We start from the raw sequence: 22928 nt of genomic DNA on the forward strand, positions 1-22928 counted from the left end.
TGGCTGTTTCTCTTTCCTGTACTGTGACTCTTTTGCTTACAGTTAATTGCTGTCATAGTTCGTACTAGCAAAAAAGCAAGGTCTCTGCTTCCCCAAACACAGGGGACATATGAACACCTAACAACACTCATAAAAAAGAGGAGGTGTGAGCTTGTGCTGTGGTTCTCCCTTCTCGGTTCCTTCTTCTCGGTTCTCTCTCTGGTGGCTGCAAAAATGACCACAGCGGCAAGTGTGAAGGTAGATGGCTCAACGTCAACTCATAGCAGCTTGTACTTGATGGGGACTGCCTCACTTCTGCTCTTCTTCTTAAGAACTTCCTCTGGGACTGTCTGAGCTTTCCCAAACTGAGCATGGGGCATGGGAGAAAAGGACAGGACTCTGAAGGGCTCCAATATTTTAGGAACAAGAGGAGGTGTGGGAGCCAGAGGGAGTGGTCAAGAGGAGAACCAGGAGAAGCACAGACATGGAACCAGGAAGGGGAATCTCTAAGAGGCATTGGGCAACTGCAAAACTGGCAGATCTCCAAAAACTCAGGAGACAGAAGCCCAAGGAGGCTTTGCAAGTCTCAATGTGGAAGTTTCCAAGACAACGTTCTAGGGTGGACAGAGCCATACACCTGGGCAGGCGGTGTGTGTATTGCTTATTTGTGCACGTCTATTGCTTCTTTGTGTTTGTGTGTGTGTGTGTGTTGGGGGGGAGGTGGAGACAGGGCAGATAAACTCTGGAAGAAGACATCCAAGAAGCTAATACACATGCTTACTTATTGGGGACAGACAGTGGGGCAGTTGGAGCAGTCTTGCTGAATTTTTATATTGCTTTGATTCTTGAACCATATGAAGGTTTATCTATTGTAGAAACATCTAGTAACTTAATAGGATTGAAAATATAGAAATATCTAGTAACTAAAAAGACGGAAACATATGTAATTGCTTTGTCATTTATAATGGAGTACTGATGACATAAAGATATTTTGGTCAAGTGGAAGCAGTGAAATCCAAAGTGTGATAAATTTAGAGGTGAAAGGGACTTTGCCCATGAAGGGAAGGATGGAAGAAGGGCAGTAGTCAGAGGTAAATTCAGGGGCAGAGTGACTTAGTTTGCTATTCTGTTAGCATGGGTGAGACTTAAGGTATTTAGATGTGAAAAGGAAGGAATTACAGAGGAGAGAAGGTGGATTACAGAGGAGGATTGTGGATGAGTTCAGAGGGTAGAACCTCAGGGCCAGGTAGCCAGGTGAGCCCCTTATGCTGTGGTTCTTGTGCAGATGCATGGTCACAACTTGGGATTTGGGGAGATTTATGTTTGGGAGGAGGATTGTGCAGATAGTTTCTGAGGTCCCTGTGGCTCTGATTTTCTGTCAAACAGAACTTTCTATAGTGATGTTAATGTTCTGTATCCCTGTTGTCCAATATGGTAGCCATCAGTCACATGTGGCTCTTGAGTGTTTGGAATGTGACTAGGGGAAAAACTGAATTTTTAAAATTTATTGGATGTTTTGCTCGGGTTTTTGATTGACACATGAGACCCTACAGATAGTTAAAGGGCAGAACTTGATAAATCTTGGAATATACATATGTAACTGTGAAACTACCACTGTAATCAAGACAATTAACATATTCATGACCCTCAAAAGTAGTTTGCTCCTGCTTTGTAATCCCTGCCTCCATCCATCCTCAGACAACTGCAGACCTACTTTCAGATATAATAGATAAGATTGCATTTCAGCAATTTTATATAAGTGAAAACAGACAGTATTCATTCTTTTTGGCCTGCCATTTTTGCCCAGCACAATCATTTAGGATTCATCCATGTTGTATCAATAGTTAATCCGTTGGTTTTTGCCCTGTAGTATTCCATTTTCTGGAAATACCATTGTTTATCCATTCATTTGTGGATAAACACACTTTTTCTATGGAGGCAACCTCAGAAATGAGTACCAGGTCCAGGGATGGGGTGATAGGTTTAGAGGATGGGATGTAGTGGTTGGTGAATTCAGTGTAGGTGGTGGGGGTGGGGGTGGAATTTACTGTGAAAGGGAGAGGAGGGCAAGAACATGTACTATGCACTATGCTAGTACTAGTTGTGCCTGTCCTGGAGACATGGTGGGGGCACAAAGGGTTAGATTCAACTCATTGGAACTTGCAGCAATTGGAGTTCTCATTCTGTCATGGTGACATGACATAGACACATCTCTAGTTATCTCTCTCTCTAGAGAAAAACTATTTTTAGGCCATGACTTATGGGTGTGGGTGGATTGAACCAAGAGGGTTCCTAAGATTTTAGGTTCTTGCCCTGGTGACAGATTGAATTCTGCTTGGGGACACATTCCCCAGAGGTAGCCCCAGTCAGTCACAGGTTTTAGGTGGGAGGACAAGGAAGGGGCTGTGATGGTATATCACTCCAGGGCTGATGGCATGTTCTGTGCTGGAATGGTTATGAATAACGCTTTGTGGAACAGATCCTGTATCCTACTTGTATATTCAAGTTTGTGACTCTGAACCTGTTTGTAGGCTATCTGGAAAGCTTCTGGTGAGGCCAGTAAAGCTCAGGAAACCAAAATGAGAATGACAGCTGCGACCACCATTTTTTGAACACCTAGTGTATGCTACGCATTCTGCATGCTTCATCTCATTCCATTCTCATAAATGGGTGAGGTCAGGCAATATCACAACCCCCACTTAACCAGTGAAAAAACTGAACCCCAAGAGGTTGAGTAACTTACCCAAGGTCACACTCATCAAACTTGGATGCAAACCCAGGGCCAGTTTTTCTCCACCTAGGAGAAACTGGTAAGTATGAAATGACGCATGATACCAGTTGTTTATTTCCTTCCTTAAATTAATGCCTGATGAGGGAAACTACCTGAATTAGATTAAGTTAACTAGATGTGTCTAATAGGGACACTCACAATTTCTCAATCATGATGTAGAGTAGAGGAAAGAGATAATTTATTGAATATCAAACACTGTTAAATGTTTTATGCTTGTTATTTTAGTGAATTTCTAAAGCAATCTGTGAGGTGCAGGGTTCTGTTCTCTTGCACAGTTCAAGAAAAGGACTTAGAGAAGTTTAGAATCCTTGCTAACCTTGCAAGATCACACTGCTCTTAAGAAAGCAGAGATGAAATTGAACCCCCTGCATGCTGGATTCAAACCTTCTCCTTTGCATTGCACCAGGTCTTTCTCTCCTGATTGTCTCACCAAAAAAGTGTTCAGAAGAAGAGGTAGTGAGAACATAATTCCCTCCGGGTCTTTGTTTGAAAAGAAAAGAAAAAAAAGTCATGAAGGCTCTGGCAGTTCTAGTACATCCAGTGGTGCAGTCATTGGTAAAGCAGGTACATTCCTGCCATGCCCCTCCTCCCTCTCATCTGTCCCCACCCACACAGCTGCCCAGGCAGGCAACTTCTTACTGAGACCTGGAGCGGCCTCCAGCATGCCAGTGGCCCTCTGAGAACCTCATGCAACACTGCACTAGATAATTGATAAGGTCAGTCCTGGCTCTAATCTGGTCATAAAGGCAGAGTGTGGATGCTGAAGTCAGACCTTTTGGAATGGAATCCCAGTTCTGCTACTTATTAGCTAACATTGGGTGAGTTAGTTAACCTTTCTCTGCCTCTGTTCCCTCATCTGTATAACTGGGGTAATAATAACTCATAGGACTGTTAGGTAGGAGTCACTGAGTTAATACCCAAAAAGGTTTTAAAACACTGCTCAGCATGTGCAACAAGCCCAATGTTAATGTTGTTGCTATACAGACAGACTATGGCCCTGCAAAGCAGTGTAACTTGTCCAATGAGACACACCTAGTGAAACTGGGACCTGAACCAGTCCTACCTCTTAAACTTCAATATGTTTGTATACACTGGGTTTAAAGTTTCAACAACGAGAATGAAGATTTGTGATTATAAAGTCCATCAATACTTTGAAAATAGTATGAATTGTTTTTCAATTTTGAGCTAAAAATAGTCACTTAAATAGTTTATCTTTTAAAAAGAGTCTTTTATAAAAACAAAAATACTACCACCAGCAAGCTTAAAATTGTCAAGTACCAGCTCAGTGCTACCACTGGGCTCAGAAAGAGGTGATCACTTTGTTTAAGTGATAACTGCCGGGCATTAATACCAATTTAGTTGTAATTCATCATGTAATTGTCTGGGTATTTCAACCAACTATTTAATTTTTGTTGTAGTCTTAAAAAACAAGGAGAAAAAGAGAACAACCATAAAGCTCTAGTACAACTACATATAACCTAAGGACAAAACCCAGTTCTTTGTAATTGGGAAATGGCCAACCTAGAATGTTTTCACAGGAGTGTAGCTATATAATAGGATTTCAGCTACATGATGGGAAAGAGGTCAGGGCATTGACTGTGGTGAACTCACAGGACTCTTTAAAGCAATTCCTGTGTATAGATATTTAATGAATGTATAGTCTTCTACTGTGAGAACATTCACCCATCCATCCTGTTTCTCCCACACTGGAGATTCTAAGACAAGACCAAGGCCCTGCCCCAGGAGGCTTGTTGGGTAATCAGATAGTGGTGGCACTCCATGGTGATCAACTAATAGAGGTGGGCATTGAGCAGGGTTTCCTGATTCACATAAGGAGGGCAAGAAAGCTTTCTTTGAGATGGTGCTTTTGAGTTGAGTCCTTAAGAAGGAGTTGCTTTTAGTGAGCTAAAGAATATGGCGGGGGAAGTGGGGAGTGGATCTTACAGGTAAAGAGTGGGAAAAGAAACAGGATAAAAAGTTTGCGTTGTTCTGGGAGCTGCAAGACTAGCAATGCTCAAATAGTCAAGTAAAAAGTAGTGAGTGCTTTTCAGAAAAAATTAACTTGTAGTAATAATAATGACATTTGAATTTTGTGTATTCTCTGCACTTTATAAATTTTAATCCTTATAAAAGTTATACTAGGTAGGGGCAATTATTGTTTCCATTTTTGGGTGGAGAAATTGAAGCACAGGGAAGTTCAGTAACTTTTCTAAAGTCTTACTGGGGAGGGAGTATCAGGGTGGAGCCCAGGCTTATTCCAAGTCTGTGCCCTTGTGTGCTGTCTCATAAGGAAAACATCCATGTGGTTTGGAGCTATCTCATAACTAACGCAGATATCAACTGGATCTTACCCACTCTCCAACCAAGATGACATCAACTTTAACCTCTAATTCTGTGACTTGTGGGAAGTTTGATACCTTCCCGGATATTTCTGTGAATCACCAGAGGCTTATGTTTTTTTGCTTTGTTTCCTATGGGTTCACATTTTCTATGTAGCATTTATGAGTTGTTTCTTTTTGTCTCTACCCCGTTTAGGTGATGGCCCACTTTTAGGTACAGCCCTATCTTCTTGATATCCTCCCTTCCCTTTACTGAAACTATGTGTGCATTGATTGAAGATTTGGGGAACTGCTACAACCAGTGAGTGCATGGAATGCTGACTGTAATCAAACTGCTCCTCCTCATCACAGACAAGATGAGTGTGGCTGCAACATTCGGGCAGCTTGCAGTGGGCAGCTAAAGAGGAAAGGCTGGGAGGAGCTCAACTCCTGTACTCTGGCTGTGAGGGCTGAATGAAGGGAGGAAAGGATACTAGGACCTGATTTGATACTATTCTGGTGACCCCTCCCTCCACCCAAGACTCAAGAAACTAAACTTTTGGTTCCTTCTTCCGTCTTTTTTTTTTTTCTTCCCAAGCATGCATGTAATTCTGTAATGTTTATTGCATCTAAATCATTACCTTCCATTACTTTTATAAAACTTGGTTCTGATTTTAATTAACTACATGAGTCTATACTGGGCCCCTTTTAAATTACATTACTAATTGTATTTAAGAGTTGTATGTGACCTTCTGTTCCTGCACTACAATTCTATTTATATGACTTTGGCAAGTTACCTAACCTCTCCTGGTGAGGATTATAATGTTCTTTGCAGTACTGTCATCAGAGTTAAATAAAAAAAAGATAAAGTACCCAGCACAGTGTCTAGAATGCAGAAAAGGCTTAGTAAATGCTAACAATTATTTATTTTCAAAAGCTGATTAGAGTTTGGCATGGATGACACATGGGAGGCAGGCTATTGTGGTGGAGGGAATGTAGCTGCCAGGTGGCAGGGTAAGCAGTGACTAGATTAGGACTTTGTACATCATTACCAAGAGAATGGACTTTATCCTACAGGTTAAAGTTCCTGAAGCCAACCCCAATGGGAGAGAATGTGATCTTTTTTATCTATAGGATATGGCCTAGGATGCCCTCCAAAGACATTGTATTATTTCCTGTTTAATTTAAAAAACCCACGCTATTTTGTATTCTATCTCATAGTATGTTCAGGGGCAGGGAGGGAGGTGGCCTTCAAAGGTCAAGTCTTAGTTGAATGATTGTAAAATGGATGACATCTGGAAGTAGTCCCCATCCACTTTAGAAAATAACATTTCCAACAAAGTGAACCTGCTTTTGTGAGATATTCCAATTTCACATGGTAGATAATTTCCAATTATCATGGTAGAGAAATGATTCTAGAACCAAGTATATATCAATGGTCAAGACACTCACTGTATGTTATATAACATTTTGTTTTGGGGTTTTAAAAAAATGTCCTGAGTTTTGGAAATATAAAGAAGCAAAGGGAGGATGAAATGGGCTTGTGTTCTGATAATACTGAAATTCAATTCAAGTCATAAACCAAGTAAGGACTTGTTGGAACTAGGGCTGCAGCCTTCATAGGTGAACACCATAGATAAGTGGATGGGGGGTGGGGCAATGTAGCTTACCTTCACCCAGGCCTTTCTTCATGCCCTGAAGCCAAACATTTACTCTGTTACTGTTCAGAGCCTAGTATCCCTGTCATCATTTAAGCTGTCAGCAGGTTTCTTCTGGAAAGAAAATATGGGAAAGATGACAGAATAGGCAGGGGTCAGATCTGCAAATTCTAGGGAAGTCTAGAGAGCAGAGGCGGTCTGCCTTTCTCTAGGCTAGCCTTGCTTTCAAGAGGTCTCTAAAAATCTTCTACTTAAAAAAAAAAAATTATACTATGTTACCAAGAAATAGCTCAATATATGTTGGGAAAAAAAAAAAAAAAAAAAAACACCCAATGTGTAGAATCTGGCAAGTGAAACGTGGATAATAGGAATTTCAAAATCAAACCAGAATTAATGTTTGAAAAATCTAGGACAGGAGACAGGGAAGCTATTTGGTTACTAAAGTATCATCTTTGTGTTTATTGAGTGATACCCATGGGCCAAACTCTGCAGTTTATAATGTTCTGTAAAAGTCACATGAATCTGTTCGTTAAGCCAGAATGTTGATTGCAAATTATGTCTTTGGTGATATTTCACTGAGGCTGGATTTTTAAACCTCCTAATCTTAAAACATATAGCTCATGTAGAGATTATATTTAGTCACAAGGCTTCAACACTTCCTATTTATGCTTAGTCTCATTTCATAATGTGTAACGATTATAATGCATATATAGTTAAGTTCAAATGATCCCTATATGGTCTGTTAGTATATTAAAGCTGAAAGTCTAGCATGAATAAGAACTTGTAAAACTGTTACCCCAAATTAGAATTTGACACCTGATACAGATCAAAAACCGATACATCAAAATTGAAATAGAACTAGGTAGATAATCAAATAATTTGTAATATGTCAGCATTTACCAGTACAACTTAACTACAATTATATTTTATTATTCTTTTTCAAATATAGTTGACCTTTTTCCTAGGTAACTTGATAACTTGAAATAATACATTAAAAGTCTGACAAGCAATTTAAATCTAATTAAGCATATGGTAGTTTTCATTTGTGAGCTCCAAACTGGCACAAAATATGTAAGATACTCTATATACATTGTTTCCTTTACTTTTTTGTTATAATGTGTGAAAACCTTAAAAATCAAATGATTAACTTTTATGTTGAAAAGTATATTTAGATGATCCTAGTGAGGTGTTCTGAGAAGAAAACTGGTAGTGGATGTTAGAGCACACAGCACATGGACAGTTATTAGTCTTGCTACATTTTTTCTTATATTTCTGCCCCAAACCCAATGGGAGATAAGAAAGAAAATCAGTCAAGGAAAGAAAAAACCTCTGGTGACTCAAATGGCCTCAGATTCACCAGTCTCAGAAAATTCCAAGTGGATTCTAGAATAGTTTGATGCATTCATAAATAATGTTCAAACATTATTAAAATGGTACAACAGTCTACACAGGGGCTAGCATACTTTCCCTATAAAGTTCCAAATAGTAAGTATTTTATATTTGTTACAACTGCTCAACTGAGCCATAGTCACTGAAAGCTGCCATGGACTATATGTAATTGGACAAGTATGCTGTATCCCAATGACACTTTATTACTTAAAGTCAGTTATTTAAAGTTCACATAATTTTCACATCATATTACTCCACATTTAAAAAAAAATTAAAAATATAAAAACCATTTTTAGCTTTTGGGTCACAGGCTGCATGTGAGCCTGTGAATACAAGACTTGGCTTCTGAGGAAGTTTGCTCACCCCTGGACCACACTGTTGGCATCGTTAGGCTTCTCTGCTCAGACTTCTCAAAGGCCCTCACCAATCTGATTTTCACAGTGGCTTTTGTTCTTCCTTTCTGCCAAAGTTTCTGGGATTGGAAGGGCGTTATGAGTGACTAACACCAAGCAAAAGGTTCTTTTAATGTCCATTTTATCCTCTGGAAGATTTTTTTGGGGGTTTATTTCTTAAACATTTAAGAGGGCACTACACTCTGAGATTATAAAATTAGATAAAATATAATCTATTTTCCAATGCTTTTGCTTTGAAGAATATGTTTTAAAGTCTACAAATATTACTTAATCAATGAAAAGAACAAAAATTTAAGGGACTGGATATTTTCAGTTTTTAATAAACCACATGGCAAAACAACACTTTATTTAATAAATGTATAGGAAATTCCAATTTGAAAATTGCAAATACAGTACATATACATATACTTTGATCTTAATTACATGAATAAACCCCAGCTTCAAAATCTTTCTAAAATCAATCATATGCAAAATACCTGGTTTCTGAAGGGGCATATGGAAAAGTATATACAATTTCTTAAAATGTGATATGGCTTATTAAATAACATTTATTTGAGAAGCATAAACTTTCTAAATGTACAGTATCTTTCAGGTGGAAAGCTGACATACTGGCACATTTCAATTTTGTGTTGTATTTCAGAATATTCTGAATTGCACTATTTAAATGGACACTGTCATAGACTGGGAAAGTCTCCATAAATGTATTGCAATCTTAAAAAAAATTAGAAAATGTTTGTTGGTCCTCACAATGTGATTGGAAGAGCAGTTAAAATGTAGGTAGGTGAGAATTCAATGGCTGGCTGGCCTAAGTGCACTCACATAATTCAACACTGAAAAACCCCCATATAATTTCTTCTAATTTTCATGCTCCCACTAACAACAAAAAATATACCTGATTGGCAATCTATAAATCAAATCTGATGCTCTGGCTTGACAGAATTCACATGGTAAATCTGGAGTTAGGGTCTGAAGACAGTATTTTGGCTATAGTGAGATTAAGCTTCATCAGTTATCATGTTCCCTTCATGCAGCACATAATGAGCTGTCACTATTCATTTATGACTATGTTTAGTTCAAAAACAAACTGAACCAAATGAGCTAATCTTATACCTAGGGACACATCCTATAACTTTAAAGTTTACTATGTATAAGGTAGTCAAGAGCAAATTGCCTAAAATGTTATTTCAAAGGGGTTCAATTCTGTAAGAACATCTCATTCATTATGATGAACTAACATAAATGCATACAAAGAAAACAAGTTTAGCTGAATTGTGCTTGTTTCAGAATCAAATGATTATCTCTGAAAATTTTAAGTGGGTGGTTGAGAAACACAACCCAGAGTCTTGTTGGCAATTATCTTCACAGGTGATTGCATGGTGTAGTCTGTCCACTAACACTTACTCAGTAAAAATCGGCTACTAACAAAAGATTCTTTCTCACCTGGAAACACACATTTCTAAGTAGTCCCTCGTCTCTGAAAAAAGTTTTTCCTCACATTATAATGAGAGAGAAGATCAAGTATCAGATCTTGACCATATCTGAGAAGATTCTAATAAAGACAAATACTGTCACCTGCGACACCTGGGTTCAAGAGACAGAACACTGAGACTCATCAGAGTGGGAAACTCAGTTGTGGAGAATGGAAATAAAGCACCCAAAGTTGAAATCAGTAAAATAAGAAATCCAGTGATTTGGCAAACAATACTGACAGGAGCTATAGTTATGAAAAATCTGTGCTCACATTATATAAGGTATAGCTATTGGAAATACATGTAGGAATTAAAACAGCTTCTAGTTCTGCATATCAAAGTCCTCTGAAATATGACTTCTTCAACTGCACTCCCATTATATTTCTTAAAGCAGCAAAATCAGTAGAGAAACAAAAGGTCCTTTCCCAAAATCAAAGGGCTGCATCTGGCCAGAGTTGTGAAATAGATGTTAACATACACAAGTTAACTCAAATTATTTGCAAATATTAATTAGAACATGTAACTCTGAAGAACTGCCAAGTTGTTATGTCGTGATTGTTGTCCCATTGTTATCTATTTTCCCAGTGCAAAATTCCTAATCCTACATGTCTGTTCAACTCAGCCCGTGTTTCAGCTGAGAAGCATAGCTACCCTGTGGCTGTAGCCCAACAGGTGAAGGAGAGGCCAAAACCAAAGCTCTTTGTTAGAAGCTGTGCAGTCCCTGGTCGCAACAACTAAGTTAATATCTTTTTCTGTGGGTGTTGTCAGCTTACAAAATTGAAATCTATCAATTCTCAAATCTTGTAGACCCAGTAAAGTACAAATACAAAGTCTGTAGTTCTTGCTACAAAGACAAAGCACAGGAAACCTTATGTGTACCTTACTTTAAGCAAAACACAGTAATTAAAACTTACAAAAGTTTACAGTGTTTTTGCACTTTACTAAAGGATCCTTTTTCAGTCCTCAAATGGATTTTTTAGACTGTTTTATAAAATAATGTTTTAAGGAACAGACTGATATGAAAAGCCATATAAGATAAAGGAATATTTACAAAAAGCAAGCTCAGTAGATTTGGGAAAATTATTAACATATAATGTGTATTTTTTTTCTTCTAGATACCCAAAGCCCATAAATACCTAGGTGTCCCTGAAATGCCTCTCATTTATTCTTATTTCTATATATGAGAGTATTTTGATTTACAGTTTATATTCTTCTGAAATTTTTGAAGCTCAAATAATTTTAGTAAATGGGTTCACAATAAGAATTCAATTCAACAAGACCTACTGAGTTTTATTAGGTATCATCAACCCTTTTATGATACCATCAATTCCCAACAAACTTTTAGGTAAATACAGGTTTTTTTATTTTAGGTTTACATACAGGTAAGGTACTTGATATGAAGATGAAACTATTTCCTGTTCTTCATTTATATTATGTCACTTGTATACCTATTTAAAATTTCACTTCACAACTTGCTTAGTATGTTGCTACTTTACTTTGATTTTCTGGGAAGCCAAGAACCACAATCATTCTTAATATAAGAAAGTGTCCCTGTTGAAAAATGACTCCCTAATGTGCATAATCTCAAAGCCAATGGCTACAAAATGAAACATGAATATTCACAGTTGCCACTTTAATACATCTGTTGCCAATTACATTGCCTTCAGTTTGGAAACGTTTATGCAGTCTCCTTACAACACAAATTCAGTGTCCATCCCTAACCCAGTGCTTTAACAAACACAGACACACATAAGGTTTTCTTAAAGTAGTATTTCCTCCCAAACCCTCTGGACCTTTCTAGTATGGTATTATTAGAAAACCTCAAAATTATATCTTGGAATTTCTGGATTCCATGGAGAATCTTTAATCTCTGTCATAAACCAGATAGTCTCTCTGGAGTAGTAGTTAATTTACACTGTGGGTATCACAAACTGAATGTTAGCCCTCTAGAGCTACCCTGAAAGGACAGTACATATAACCTGGATTGCGGGCAGGAACCAAGCTACCAAGAAAACTGTACAAAAATGTTGGCAGTCCTTAAAGAGGCAGAGAATCATTACTTAGATTTTGCAGTCTCTTGCTGTTCTTAAGTCAAGTCTATAAACAATAAAAGTGATTTGGGAAGACATAAATCTGAAACTCCACACCCCATCTTTGCTTCTTTGTTTTAAATAATCATATGGTAATCTGAGTTTAAGACTAATTTCAGTCATTCAGAATTCTATTGAAAACATTTCCTAAATAATTTAATGACAGTGATCACAATATGTAAAGATTTGGTTCTAATAAGATTACAAATAATCAAAAACGTTAACTTTGAGATTCAAAACCTGGTAATATCTGGAAAAAGTTGTTTATAAAGTATAACAATAACATTAAGACTTATTTGTGAAATAAAACATTTCTGAAACACTTAGGAATACATGCTTATTCCATTCTGGACAATTATTAGTACTTTCTGAAATCTGTTGAGAAATAATTTCTGTAAAAACAGAGCAGCAATTCTAGAAGCTGGATGTCAAGATTACATAATAAAAAACAAAACAAAACAACAACTTAAGTTTGCTAGCACTGGTTTGATATAAAGTGGCCTTTAAAAAGTATTTTTAAATGCAAATACTGATTTTGAAGGTTCCTTTAAGACATGTACTCTGTCAAATTAATGAAGTATGGTCTTGGATTGTCTTCTATGAGGTATCTGTAGAGTTACATCTCATTCTGTAAACAGTATATTGGAAACATCTTCATCCTAAAATCATGATGAAGTCTCACTGTACCATTAAACAGAGACTCGTATTGTCAGGCTGGAGTGATTATTTTGAGAGACTGGTGCTTGATAGGGACACAGCTGTCAGGGATTCCATTTTCTCATTTAGGTTTGCATTTATTGCTCTCAAGTCTGTGACTGCAGGATAAATAAGGCAGTAAACCTCAAAACACATAAAATCAGGGACTGGAATTCTGACAATCTGCACAAGTTCTGTTCATTTCTTGTCTGTAACTCTGAAGCTGAATAGTACATTTATACATGCCAAATGTGTTCAATAATAAATGCTTTGCTTTGGATTGTACTTCCTCCCATTTAGATGAACTTCCAGGAACTGCAATGTCAAGAAGATATCATTACTATTCATTGTACACAGTTACACATTAGTGAATAAGATACAGGGAAAAAAACAACATTAACATATTTTTACTAGTTTGATTTTTACCCTCTCTAAAGTATTCTGTTAAAGACGTCAGTCAGTTTATATATCCTGAATGGTTTCCAATCTCTCTAGTCCATTCTCAGGTGGAGAAAGAATATCAGACATCAGTTATAAGCTTGACATTAAAAGGTACTTTAAAAAATAAACCACATGCATGTATTATTTTGATATAAAATTAAAGGCATCAATTGTGAAAAGACACATAAAAACCACAGGAACCTAGCTTTTCTGATGTAGAAAGAAAAAGCACGGTAAATATATTTAACACCTATGATCTGAAGGTAATGATCAATAATATGATGTCCTATTCTAAAAAGAGAAAAGAATTCTTGTTCTGCTGTCAATATTGACCTGAAACTTAACCATTTGAAGAGCCTCAACCCTCCCTTCAATCTTTTCACCCCAAAAGTCATCTTAATTTTAAGCTCAGATGTTTAGTTCCAAAGATAGAAGTCCAGTAACCCCAAGCAGGCCCATATTTACATCAACAACATACTTAGCTGCATGTGAACTATGGCAGTGGATTTTCCTGAAGTCAGAGACCAGATATTCAAATCTTCCACAGAATATACATCTTCTATTTTCATCAAGGCTTCTTTGATATAATCTACGTTCAAATGGCTTGGTACCCCTATAAATTCAGAATATATAATTTAATAGTAAAATTAACTTTGGAAGGAAAAAAATCAACTTTCACATTATATTAAAAAATGGCAGTATGAATCTACATCGTGTACAACCATAGAAACAAAATAATGTCCGCCATTTGTATACACTGAATCAAAATGCAGTTTGTTAAAAAAAAAAAAAAAGGCTTGCTAAATCCATGTGTAAACAAATACTTTTTTTTTTTTTTTGGTACTGGGGATTGAACTCAGGAGTACTTAACTACTGAGCCACATTCCCAGCCCTTGTTTGTGTTTTATTTAAAGACAGGGTTTCACTGAGTTGCTTAGGACCTTGCTAAATTGCTGAGGCTGACTTTGAACTTGCAATCCTCCTGCCTCAGCCTCCAGAGCCTCTGGGATTATAGGCCTGTGTGACCACACCCAGCTAAACAAATGCTATTTTAAAGTATTAAAATACATTTTGTTAATGCTTTCAGATAGACTATACACACATTTTTACAAAAGATAAAGGAAATATACACAAGAAGTTAATAATACTTTAAAAATGTTTGTTCCCCCTAAAAAAGAATGCCAATCAAACTAGAATACTTAGTTTAAATAGATAAGCTAGGAGAGACAAAACAAGAAAAATAAAAAAGGAAAGGGAGGTTGAATACCTGATAATGATAAGCTTACTGATGAGAACTTTTAGTTTCAGGATTATATATTATCAGTAAGGCAAGAATATCATAAACAGATGAGATCGGGCGCAATCATGGTGGTATGGCCCTATGTAAATTTATGATTTTTAATTAAAATAAATAAATAAAAAAAAGAATATCATAAACACAACAAAGTCAGTCATGAATTAAATGGGAATTAAGGAATTAAATAAATCACTATCCACAATCACATTATGAATCAAAAGTTACATTCTTGTTCTAATCTACAGTTTATTAGTAGCACATTAAGTTATTTCTCTAAACCTCAATTTTCTTGTTTTCAGATGGGGATAATTTACTCCACTGTATGCCTTACCTACTTTGCTTTGATATTATAAGAGTAAAATGGGTAACAGATGGGAGAATGCATTGATCCTTATATGCTGTATACACATAAGTTGATGTATATAGTCTAATAAGTATTGGTAAAGTGCTACCCAGAAATATGACTGATTCTCAATTTGATTCCCTCTGATTCCCAATCTGTAAGGGAAGGAATAAATCCACAGTGGAGGTTTTAGTAAGACCTTACCTTCCAGTATTATAACTACTGTGTCCCAGATGATTCGAAATGTTGTGAAAGCCACAAGTAATGAAAATACATATGTACAGATGGGATCAGCAATCTTGTATTCTGGCTAAAAGGTAAAAGATCAGAGTTATATTATTAAATATGGAAAGACATAAAACACTGTAAAGAAAAAATAAGGTGTATGTCCCCTATTCTTTGGCTTTCTTTAAGAGGACTGGAGAATACCATTTTGTTTGTTTGTTAACTGGGGATTTGAACCCAGGAGCACTCCATTAGTACTTCGTATTTTTTATTTTGAGATAGGGTCTTACTCAGTTGCCAAGGTTGGTCTCCAATTAGTGATCCTCCTACCTCAGTCTCCCAAGTTACTGGAATTACAGGGGTGTACCACCATGCCTGGCTAGAGAATACCTTAAAACTTATATATTGTTAAGTGAGAAACATCTTCACTCTTTCTTAGATTGTTTAAATAATGTTCCTCATAGGAACTATTTCCAGAAGTTTAATAGCTTGTTCTATTATTCTCCTCTGTGCCTTCTCTAAATCTTCTACCCAGAATCATAAAATAGTGAAGCTGGTGAGGTGGCAACACTGTGTTTACTGCTAATAAAAAGACATATACTACATCATGCTAAGTGAAATAAGCCAGACTCAGAAAGTCAAGGGTCAAATGTTTTCTCTCATATGCAGAAGAGAGGGGAAAAAAAAGGAATAAAAAGGGATCTCATGATAATGGAAAGGAGAGTAATAGAGCAAAGGGAGCAATAAGAAGGAAACTGAGAATAAGGTTTAGGGGAAAGGCATGGGGAAGTAATGAAGAACAAAATCAACTAAATTATGCTATATCTATGTATGAACATACCACAATGAATCCCACTTTTATATATAATTATAATGTAGTAATTAAAAAATAATTATAGAAGGGAGACCAATAGAGTAGACCGAGGGAATCAGAGGGAGGGAGGGTAAGGGGAATTACTGAGGAATGAGATTGATCAAATTGTTATGTGCACATATGAATATGGCATAAAGAATCCTACTTCTGTGTAAAACTATAATGCATCAATTAAAAAGAGGAAGCTAATGTTAGCCCATTAAACTTACACCAATACAAAATAAATAGAACTGGCACTTGGGTCCAGCATGCTGGTAAAAGAAAATCATCTTTAGTTTTAATGCTGAAATTAAATACATTTCAAAATAGGAAAATCAGCAATCATATTACCTTGAATCGTATGATGTATGCAGCTATTAGCACACCAACACTCTGTACCAAATCCCCCAAGGCATGTACAAATGCAGCTCTCACTGCCAGGCTATCCTGCCCATGGCTATGTCCTCCAGAACCTGTGGTAGGAGAATTTGAAGGCAGGGAGTGGGAATGGGAGTGATGGTGACCAGACTGGTTCAACAGAAACCCCATTCTGTTAAAAATAAAAGAAAATGTTATTATTTTTTCCTACAATTATTGAAAAAATATTTGTTACTAGTCAGATACAGATGAGGCAACATGGAACTCATTAATTTAATAAATATTTGAGAACCTATTATTACTGTTCTAAGTGCTGAGGTCAAAACAGTGAATTAACATATCCATGCCCACATGGAGCATGCTCTAGTAAAGAAGCACTGAAGCAAGCAAACACATAATGTACAGCCTGGTGATATGAACTGCCTTAAAGAAATATGAAGCACTGTAAGGGGATGGAAAATGAGTGGGGGAAGTGGTCAGAGAAGGCCTCTTTCAGATTTAATTTGAGTAGAAACCAGAAGGAAGTTAGGGAGTAAATGGTTGAAAAGTGCTCTAGCTGGAAGAATAGTGGGCAAAGATCCTAACATGAAAATGTGCTCCATATACTCAAAGAAAGCACTGTGGCCAGAATAAAGTGAAATAAATGTGCTAGGAGATGAGCTGGATAGTTACACAGGGCAGGGTCTTTTGATTTTATTCTAAGTATGCCGAGAAGCCAGTAGGCAGGCTCTGGTAAACTATGATTAGTAGACCATCTTGTCTGTTTTTGTAAATAATGTTTTATGGGATCACAGCCATGTTCATTTGTTTACACAATCAGTGTGACTACTATTGTTCTGAAACAACAGGGTTGAACAGTTTCTAAAGAGACTGTATAGCTCTCAAAATTTAAAATATTTACTGTCTCACTTTTGTAAAGAAAATTTGCTGACCTCTGGTCTAAATGATTAAGTATATAACTTATAATCTATGGCTTACAGGGGAAAAAGCTGGCAGTCAAGAAAAAAACTAGTTTAACAACTAAGTGTTCTAGAAGTTAAATAATAAAATACTTTGCCCTACTTAAACTCCAGTATACCTGAGCAAGCCAGAGGAATTTGTAATGTTCAAAGTTTTTAAATTAACATTCATAAGAAAAATTAATACACTATATAATTTTAAATATGTGAAAATATCACTTCACAATCTGAATGCACATTTAATAGCCTCTAAGTTCATAGTACTTGAAAATATTAATGTGAACAAAAACCAAGCTTACATTATATTAATTGCAACTCCAACAGCAGCAGTAATGAGCATTATATCTCCATTTATTTCATAGTTCATATGGATAGTTCTTTGCACAGCTTCATATAAGAGGAATCCCATAAGTACATATACCAACAGCACACTAATCATAGCTGACAAAACCTCTAGAAGGAAAAATACATAAAACAAATATATTCTCAGCATTTATTACACTTCAACTAACTAAGTATTATACATTTTAATGTTTTCTTTTCTCTAGGGAGGTAAGAGCACTTTGTAATATCTGTCATAAAATTTTTCTTTTTTAAAAACATTTAGCATTTGAATGATCTGATCCTCCACTAATTCACCCCCAACTTCCCACCCTCTACTCATTATCTCTTTAGTGTCAAATTACGCATATTTACAGAGTGTATGCAAGGTAAAAAAAAAATGACAAAGTGGAAAAAGTATTTGTAACCACAGATTAATTCCCTAACACTAAAAAAAATGCCCAAAAATGAAACCAGAAAACCAGTAAGGAATACAAACAGTAAATCACAGCAAATAGAAATGGCCAAATTCTCAAAATCAGTCATAAAAAAAGAAATTAAAATAAGTACAAGATCTCCTCCCCCCACCCAACTTAATTGGCAAATATCGAAAAGCTTGATAATATCCAGAGTTAGCAAAGCTATAGGGAAGGAAATATTGTGTGGTTTTACCTTTTTTGAAAGCACAACTAATTAAAATTTAAAGTGCATATATATTCCTTGATTTGGCAATTCTACTTCTAGGAATCTACTAGTATACTAGCATATTTTGTACACGTCAATTTGTACAAAAATATCTACAGAGTTTTTGACTGTAGCATTGTCTGTAGTATAAAAAAAATTGGATATGTTAAATGTCCATCAGAGGAATTTAATGAATAAATTTTGATACATTCACAGACAGTGGGGATACCAGAGAGTCATTTGTTTAAGAAAAAAAGGATCAAACAAAAATCAGGAAAATTGATAATCATAAGACAGACAAGAAAGTATTGCATATAGGAAATGGATCTAGAAGCTTAGGGGATTTACTTCATATTTTATTCTTTTTTGATAGTGTTTGAAATGTTTTAAATATTTACCACAAACATATGTTAACAGACTAAAGAAAAACAGAATTTTTAAGTATGCTGTATTCAGTGTACCTTGATTCAGGCCTTTTCTTCTAGAATGATATACACATGCCAACTGAGTTGTACATGTGCAAAATAAGGTATGCTCTGAGTCTATTCATCAAACATTGTATATAATAGCAAATGATCAGTAGGCCTTGTAACACAATACTACGTAGTTGTGGAAATAAGAAAGCAGGTTGGAGATGTAACTCAGTGGTAGAGCATTTGCCTATTGTATGCAAGGCCCTAAGTCTCATCCCCAGCACAGCAAAGGAAAAAAAAAAAAAAATAAGAGTAAGAAAGCTTATTCTGATGTCCAAGGCACAGTGTTATATGAAAAAAAGTAAAGTACACAACACTGTGTATAATATGTTACCATTTGTATAACAGAAAATATAATCATCTAAAAATGCAATCTCTGTAAGGATTATACAAAATACTGGGTTCCTTGGGTGAGGAGAATTGTTGGCTGGGAGACACGGATGACTTTATACTATATATGCTTTTGTACCATTTGAATTTTATTCCATGTCAATGTAAAGTAAATAATCCGTATCTTTTCAAAATAACAAAGTATGGTAATGCAGAGTACATTTTAAAATAATTAATATTATATAAATTAAGTGCTGAATGCAAAACAATAAAGCAGGAAAATATTTTTAACTTTTCCTTTTTTGGGTACTGGGGATTGAACCCAAGGGCTTCTACCACTGAGCTATATCTCCAGACATTTTTATTTATTTTGAGATGGGGTGTTGCTAAATTGCTGAGTTGGCCTCAAACTTCCCATCCTCCTGCCTCAGCCTCCTAGGTGGCAGGGATTACAGGTGTGCACCACCACACCTGGCTAGGAAAATACTTTTTTGGGGTATAGTGGTAAGAGGGATTGAACTCAGGAGTGCTTAACTACTGAGTCACATTGCCAGCCCTTTTTATTTTCAGACAGGGTCTTGCTAAATTGCTTAGGGCCTCGCTGAGGATGGCTTTGAACTTGTGATCATCCTGACTCAGCCTCCTGAACTGCAGGGATTACCGGCTTATGCCTCCATGTCTGGTTTCCATTTCTCTCTCTGTTTCTTTCTTTTTTTATTTTGCGCCTGGCCAAGAAAATTCTTTCCCCCATATTTTTTATTGGTACATTATACTGTACATATTGGTGGAATTTATTGTTACATATTCATACACTCACATAATATAACAATATAATTTGGCCAATATCACTCCCCAGGACATTCCCCCTCCCTACCCAACTCCCACCCCTTGGTCACTTTTCTCTGCTGATTTCCCTTCGATTTTTAGGAGATTCACCCCACCTTTCTTTTCCTTTTTCCTCTCTAGCTTCCACATGAGAGAAAACAGATAGCCCTTGACCTTCTGAGTTTGACTTATTTCACTTAACATGATGGTTTCTAATTTCATCCATTTCAGGAAAATACTTTTAAAGAAAAATTTTCCTGCAAAGAAAATAGGACATTAATCCTATTAAGTGTTAAAAAATAAAACAATATAAAAAACTGTTATCTGAGATGACTCATTGTTCAAAGGTTCCAGGTAGTTCAAGTATTTTGGACTTTGATACACTTTCATTCCAATTCATAATTTATAATGCTGGGAAAATTAGCATTACAGACTTTTCCCCAAAGACAAATAATTAATTAGTAGCCAAAACTTCTATAAAATCCTGTGTATCAACAGAACAGATGTTGCAATAAGACAAAAAAAAACAAAAAACAAAAAACAAAAAACAAAAAACAAAACCCGTACAAACCCTATTCAAAATCATGGTACACCTATTCCTGATCTTCATACTGATCTTCATACTTTGAATGGGATATAAGAGCTGTAGAAGACAGGAAAAAGTCAACTGAAATATAGAGCTAGTGCAGTGCACTCCTGTAATCCAGTGGCTTGGGAGACTGAGGCAGGAGGACTGCAAGTTAGAGGCCAGCCTCAGCAAGTTAGCAAGGTCCTAAGCAACTTAGGGAGGCCATGCCTTAAAATAAAACTAAAAAATACTAAAGGTCTGGGATGTAACTAAGTGGTCTCTGGATGTAGCTTTGTCTCTGGGTTCAATCCCCAGTAACAGCCTCCCTCACCAAAATATATAAAACTGTGAAGAGACTTCCATATTAAGCACAGGCATAAACTCTTTGAGGATACAGATGAAGTCTTATTAAAGTCATATTTACTATAGTACTTAGCAGAGAGATTTGTATGTAGCAGGTACTCAAATGTTTATGGATGAATTTGTAGAATGAAGGTAGTCAAAGGCTGAGCAAGGGCAGATGATAAAAGGCTATCCAATTTACAAGGTTAAGCTAAATATGAATAATAGGTTATATACTAAATCCTTCCAAACAAAGAGTAAACAGGTTAAAAGAAGTTTTAAGCCAAATAAAAGGTAGAAAACACATGGACTTTCTTGTCAAGTTATAACTGCTTATGGTAAAGTACATCTATATAAATAATATGAAGAATGAAGACAATTTTAAAAACCTAAACAGTAAAATTCCACACACTAGTGATAGGGGATTCCCTACCAGCAGGAGAACCTCAGTCAGGTAGCAAGGCTGAAGTTAGCAATTAGGCTACACAGTTTTTAAGGAAGACAGTGGATACAGTCCTGCAGGGCTAAAATGGAGGGAAGGGTGGGAGGCCAGCTTGGATTCCTCATCTAATCAGAGTGGGGCTAGGGCAGAATCAGGGATGGGGGCCTACTATAGAACTTATGAGTGCCTGGTTCTGAGTAGAAAGGCCAGTCTGGTCCAGAGTGAGAGCTGCAGCAGCTCAGAGACCACCTTACTCTAGATTTAAAGTTTTTACATCTTTTTTTTTAAATTTATTTTTATTGTAAACAAATGGGATACATCTTGTTTGCCTGTACATGAAGTAGAGGCGTACCATTTGTGTAATCATACATTTACATAAGGTAATGGTGTTTGATTCATTCTGTTACTTTTTCCTTCCCCCACCCCTCCCACCCCTCTTTTCCCTCTCTACAGTCCCTCCTTCCTCCATTCTTGCCTCCCTCCCACCCTAGATCTTTCTTTTAGTCAAGATGAGTGATAAGCCAGACTTGTCTGAAAGGAAGAAGTTGGACAAATCAAAACTGAAGAAAACTAATACTGAAGAAAACAAAAAACAAAACAAAATAACAAAACCCAAAAACTCTTCCCTCAAAGGAAACTATCCAGCAGGAGAAAAGTGTGTCCAAATATCATAAAATGGGGATCTCCTCCCAAGACCAAATTTCTTCAGCCATGCATGAATCTTGGTTTTAGGATTTTTTTGTAAACCTGGGTAAAGAAATTTCAGGCACTGTATGGCTTCTCAGCTGTACTCCCAGGCTAAGTGGTCAATAGTAGTCAATGTTCCCTTAAATTTATTTTTAAATTTCCCACTGGTACACAAATAAGTTGCCAATGGAAGATGCTAAGATGCTATCAATAATCTCACCATTGATGACTTTTGTCTGTGTAGTTCTTGCCCACCTCCCACCCCTAAAGGCAAGCCAATTTTAACTAAGAATGGGTGCATCCACCGTATCTATCTTTTTTTTTTTTATACTGGAGATTGAACCCAAGAGTGCTTAACCACTACTGAGTCACATCCCCAGCCCTTTTTTTAGACATTTTTTAATTTTTATTGTAAACAAATGGGTACATCTTGTTTCTCTGTACATGAAGTAGAGGCATACTATTTGTGTAATCATACATTTACATAGGCTAATGGTGTTTGTTTCATTCTGTTATTTTTTCCTTCCCCCACCTCTCCCACCCCTCTTTTCCCTCTTTACAGTCCCTCCTTCCTCCATTCTTGCCCCTCTCCCAGCCCTCATTATGTAGCATCATCTACTTATCAGCGAGATCATTTGTCCTTTAGTTTTTTGAGATTGGCTTATCTCACTTAGCATGATGTTCTCCAATTTCATCAATTTGCCTGCAAATGCCATAATTTTATTATTCTTTATGGTTGAGTAATATTCCATTTTGTGTGTGTGTATGTGTATATGTATATATATATATATCACAGTTTCTTTTTTTTATTGTAAACAAATGGGATACATGTTGTTCCTCTGTACATGGCGTAAAGGCATACCATTTGTGTAATCATAAATTTACATAGAGTAATGTTGTTTGATTCATTCTGTTATTTTTTCCCTTCCCCCCTCAATCACAGTTTCTTTATCCATT

At 36.4% G+C, this 22928-nt stretch overlaps 1 protein-coding gene, 1 long non-coding RNA gene and 1 pseudogene across 4 annotated transcripts in view; 2 read left to right on the top strand and 1 right to left on the bottom strand.

Moving 5' to 3' along the window:
• The first annotated feature begins 3380 nt into the window (after positions 1-3380).
• On the top strand, positions 3381-9684 carry LOC306654190. Its single transcript, XR_013761903.1, has 2 exons — positions 3381-3588; positions 5306-9684. It is a non-coding gene; the product is annotated as an uncharacterized lncRNA (long non-coding RNA).
• A 321-nt stretch (positions 9685-10005) lies between these two features.
• SLC30A4 (solute carrier family 30 member 4) overlaps positions 10006-22928 on the bottom strand; it is a 31142-nt gene continuing 18219 nt past the window's right edge. Inside the window, exons 4-8 of one of the 2 annotated variants that reach the window (XM_079127491.1) lie at positions 17599-17752; positions 16314-16512; positions 15089-15194; positions 13723-13857; positions 10006-13118 (exon numbers count right to left, since the gene is read on the bottom strand). In XM_079127491.1, the coding sequence (XP_078983617.1) occupies positions 12964-13118; positions 13723-13857; positions 15089-15194; positions 16314-16512; positions 17599-17752 (749 nt within the window). In that variant the 3' untranslated portion in view covers positions 10006-12963. Of the gene's footprint in view, positions 13119-13722; positions 13858-15088; positions 15195-16313; positions 16513-17598; positions 17753-22928 lie in introns of those variants that run through there. The other variant, XR_013761902.1, reaches the window with a different exon arrangement.
• LOC306654189 (thymosin beta-15C-like) lies at positions 20468-22285 on the top strand (annotated as a pseudogene). The gene has a single exon. The product of its transcript is annotated as a thymosin beta-15C-like (transcript).

Source organism: Sciurus vulgaris (genome assembly GCF_902686455.1).
Source record: "Sciurus vulgaris genome assembly, chromosome: 2".
In the NCBI taxonomy this organism is placed as follows: domain Eukaryota; kingdom Metazoa; phylum Chordata; class Mammalia; order Rodentia; family Sciuridae; genus Sciurus; species Sciurus vulgaris.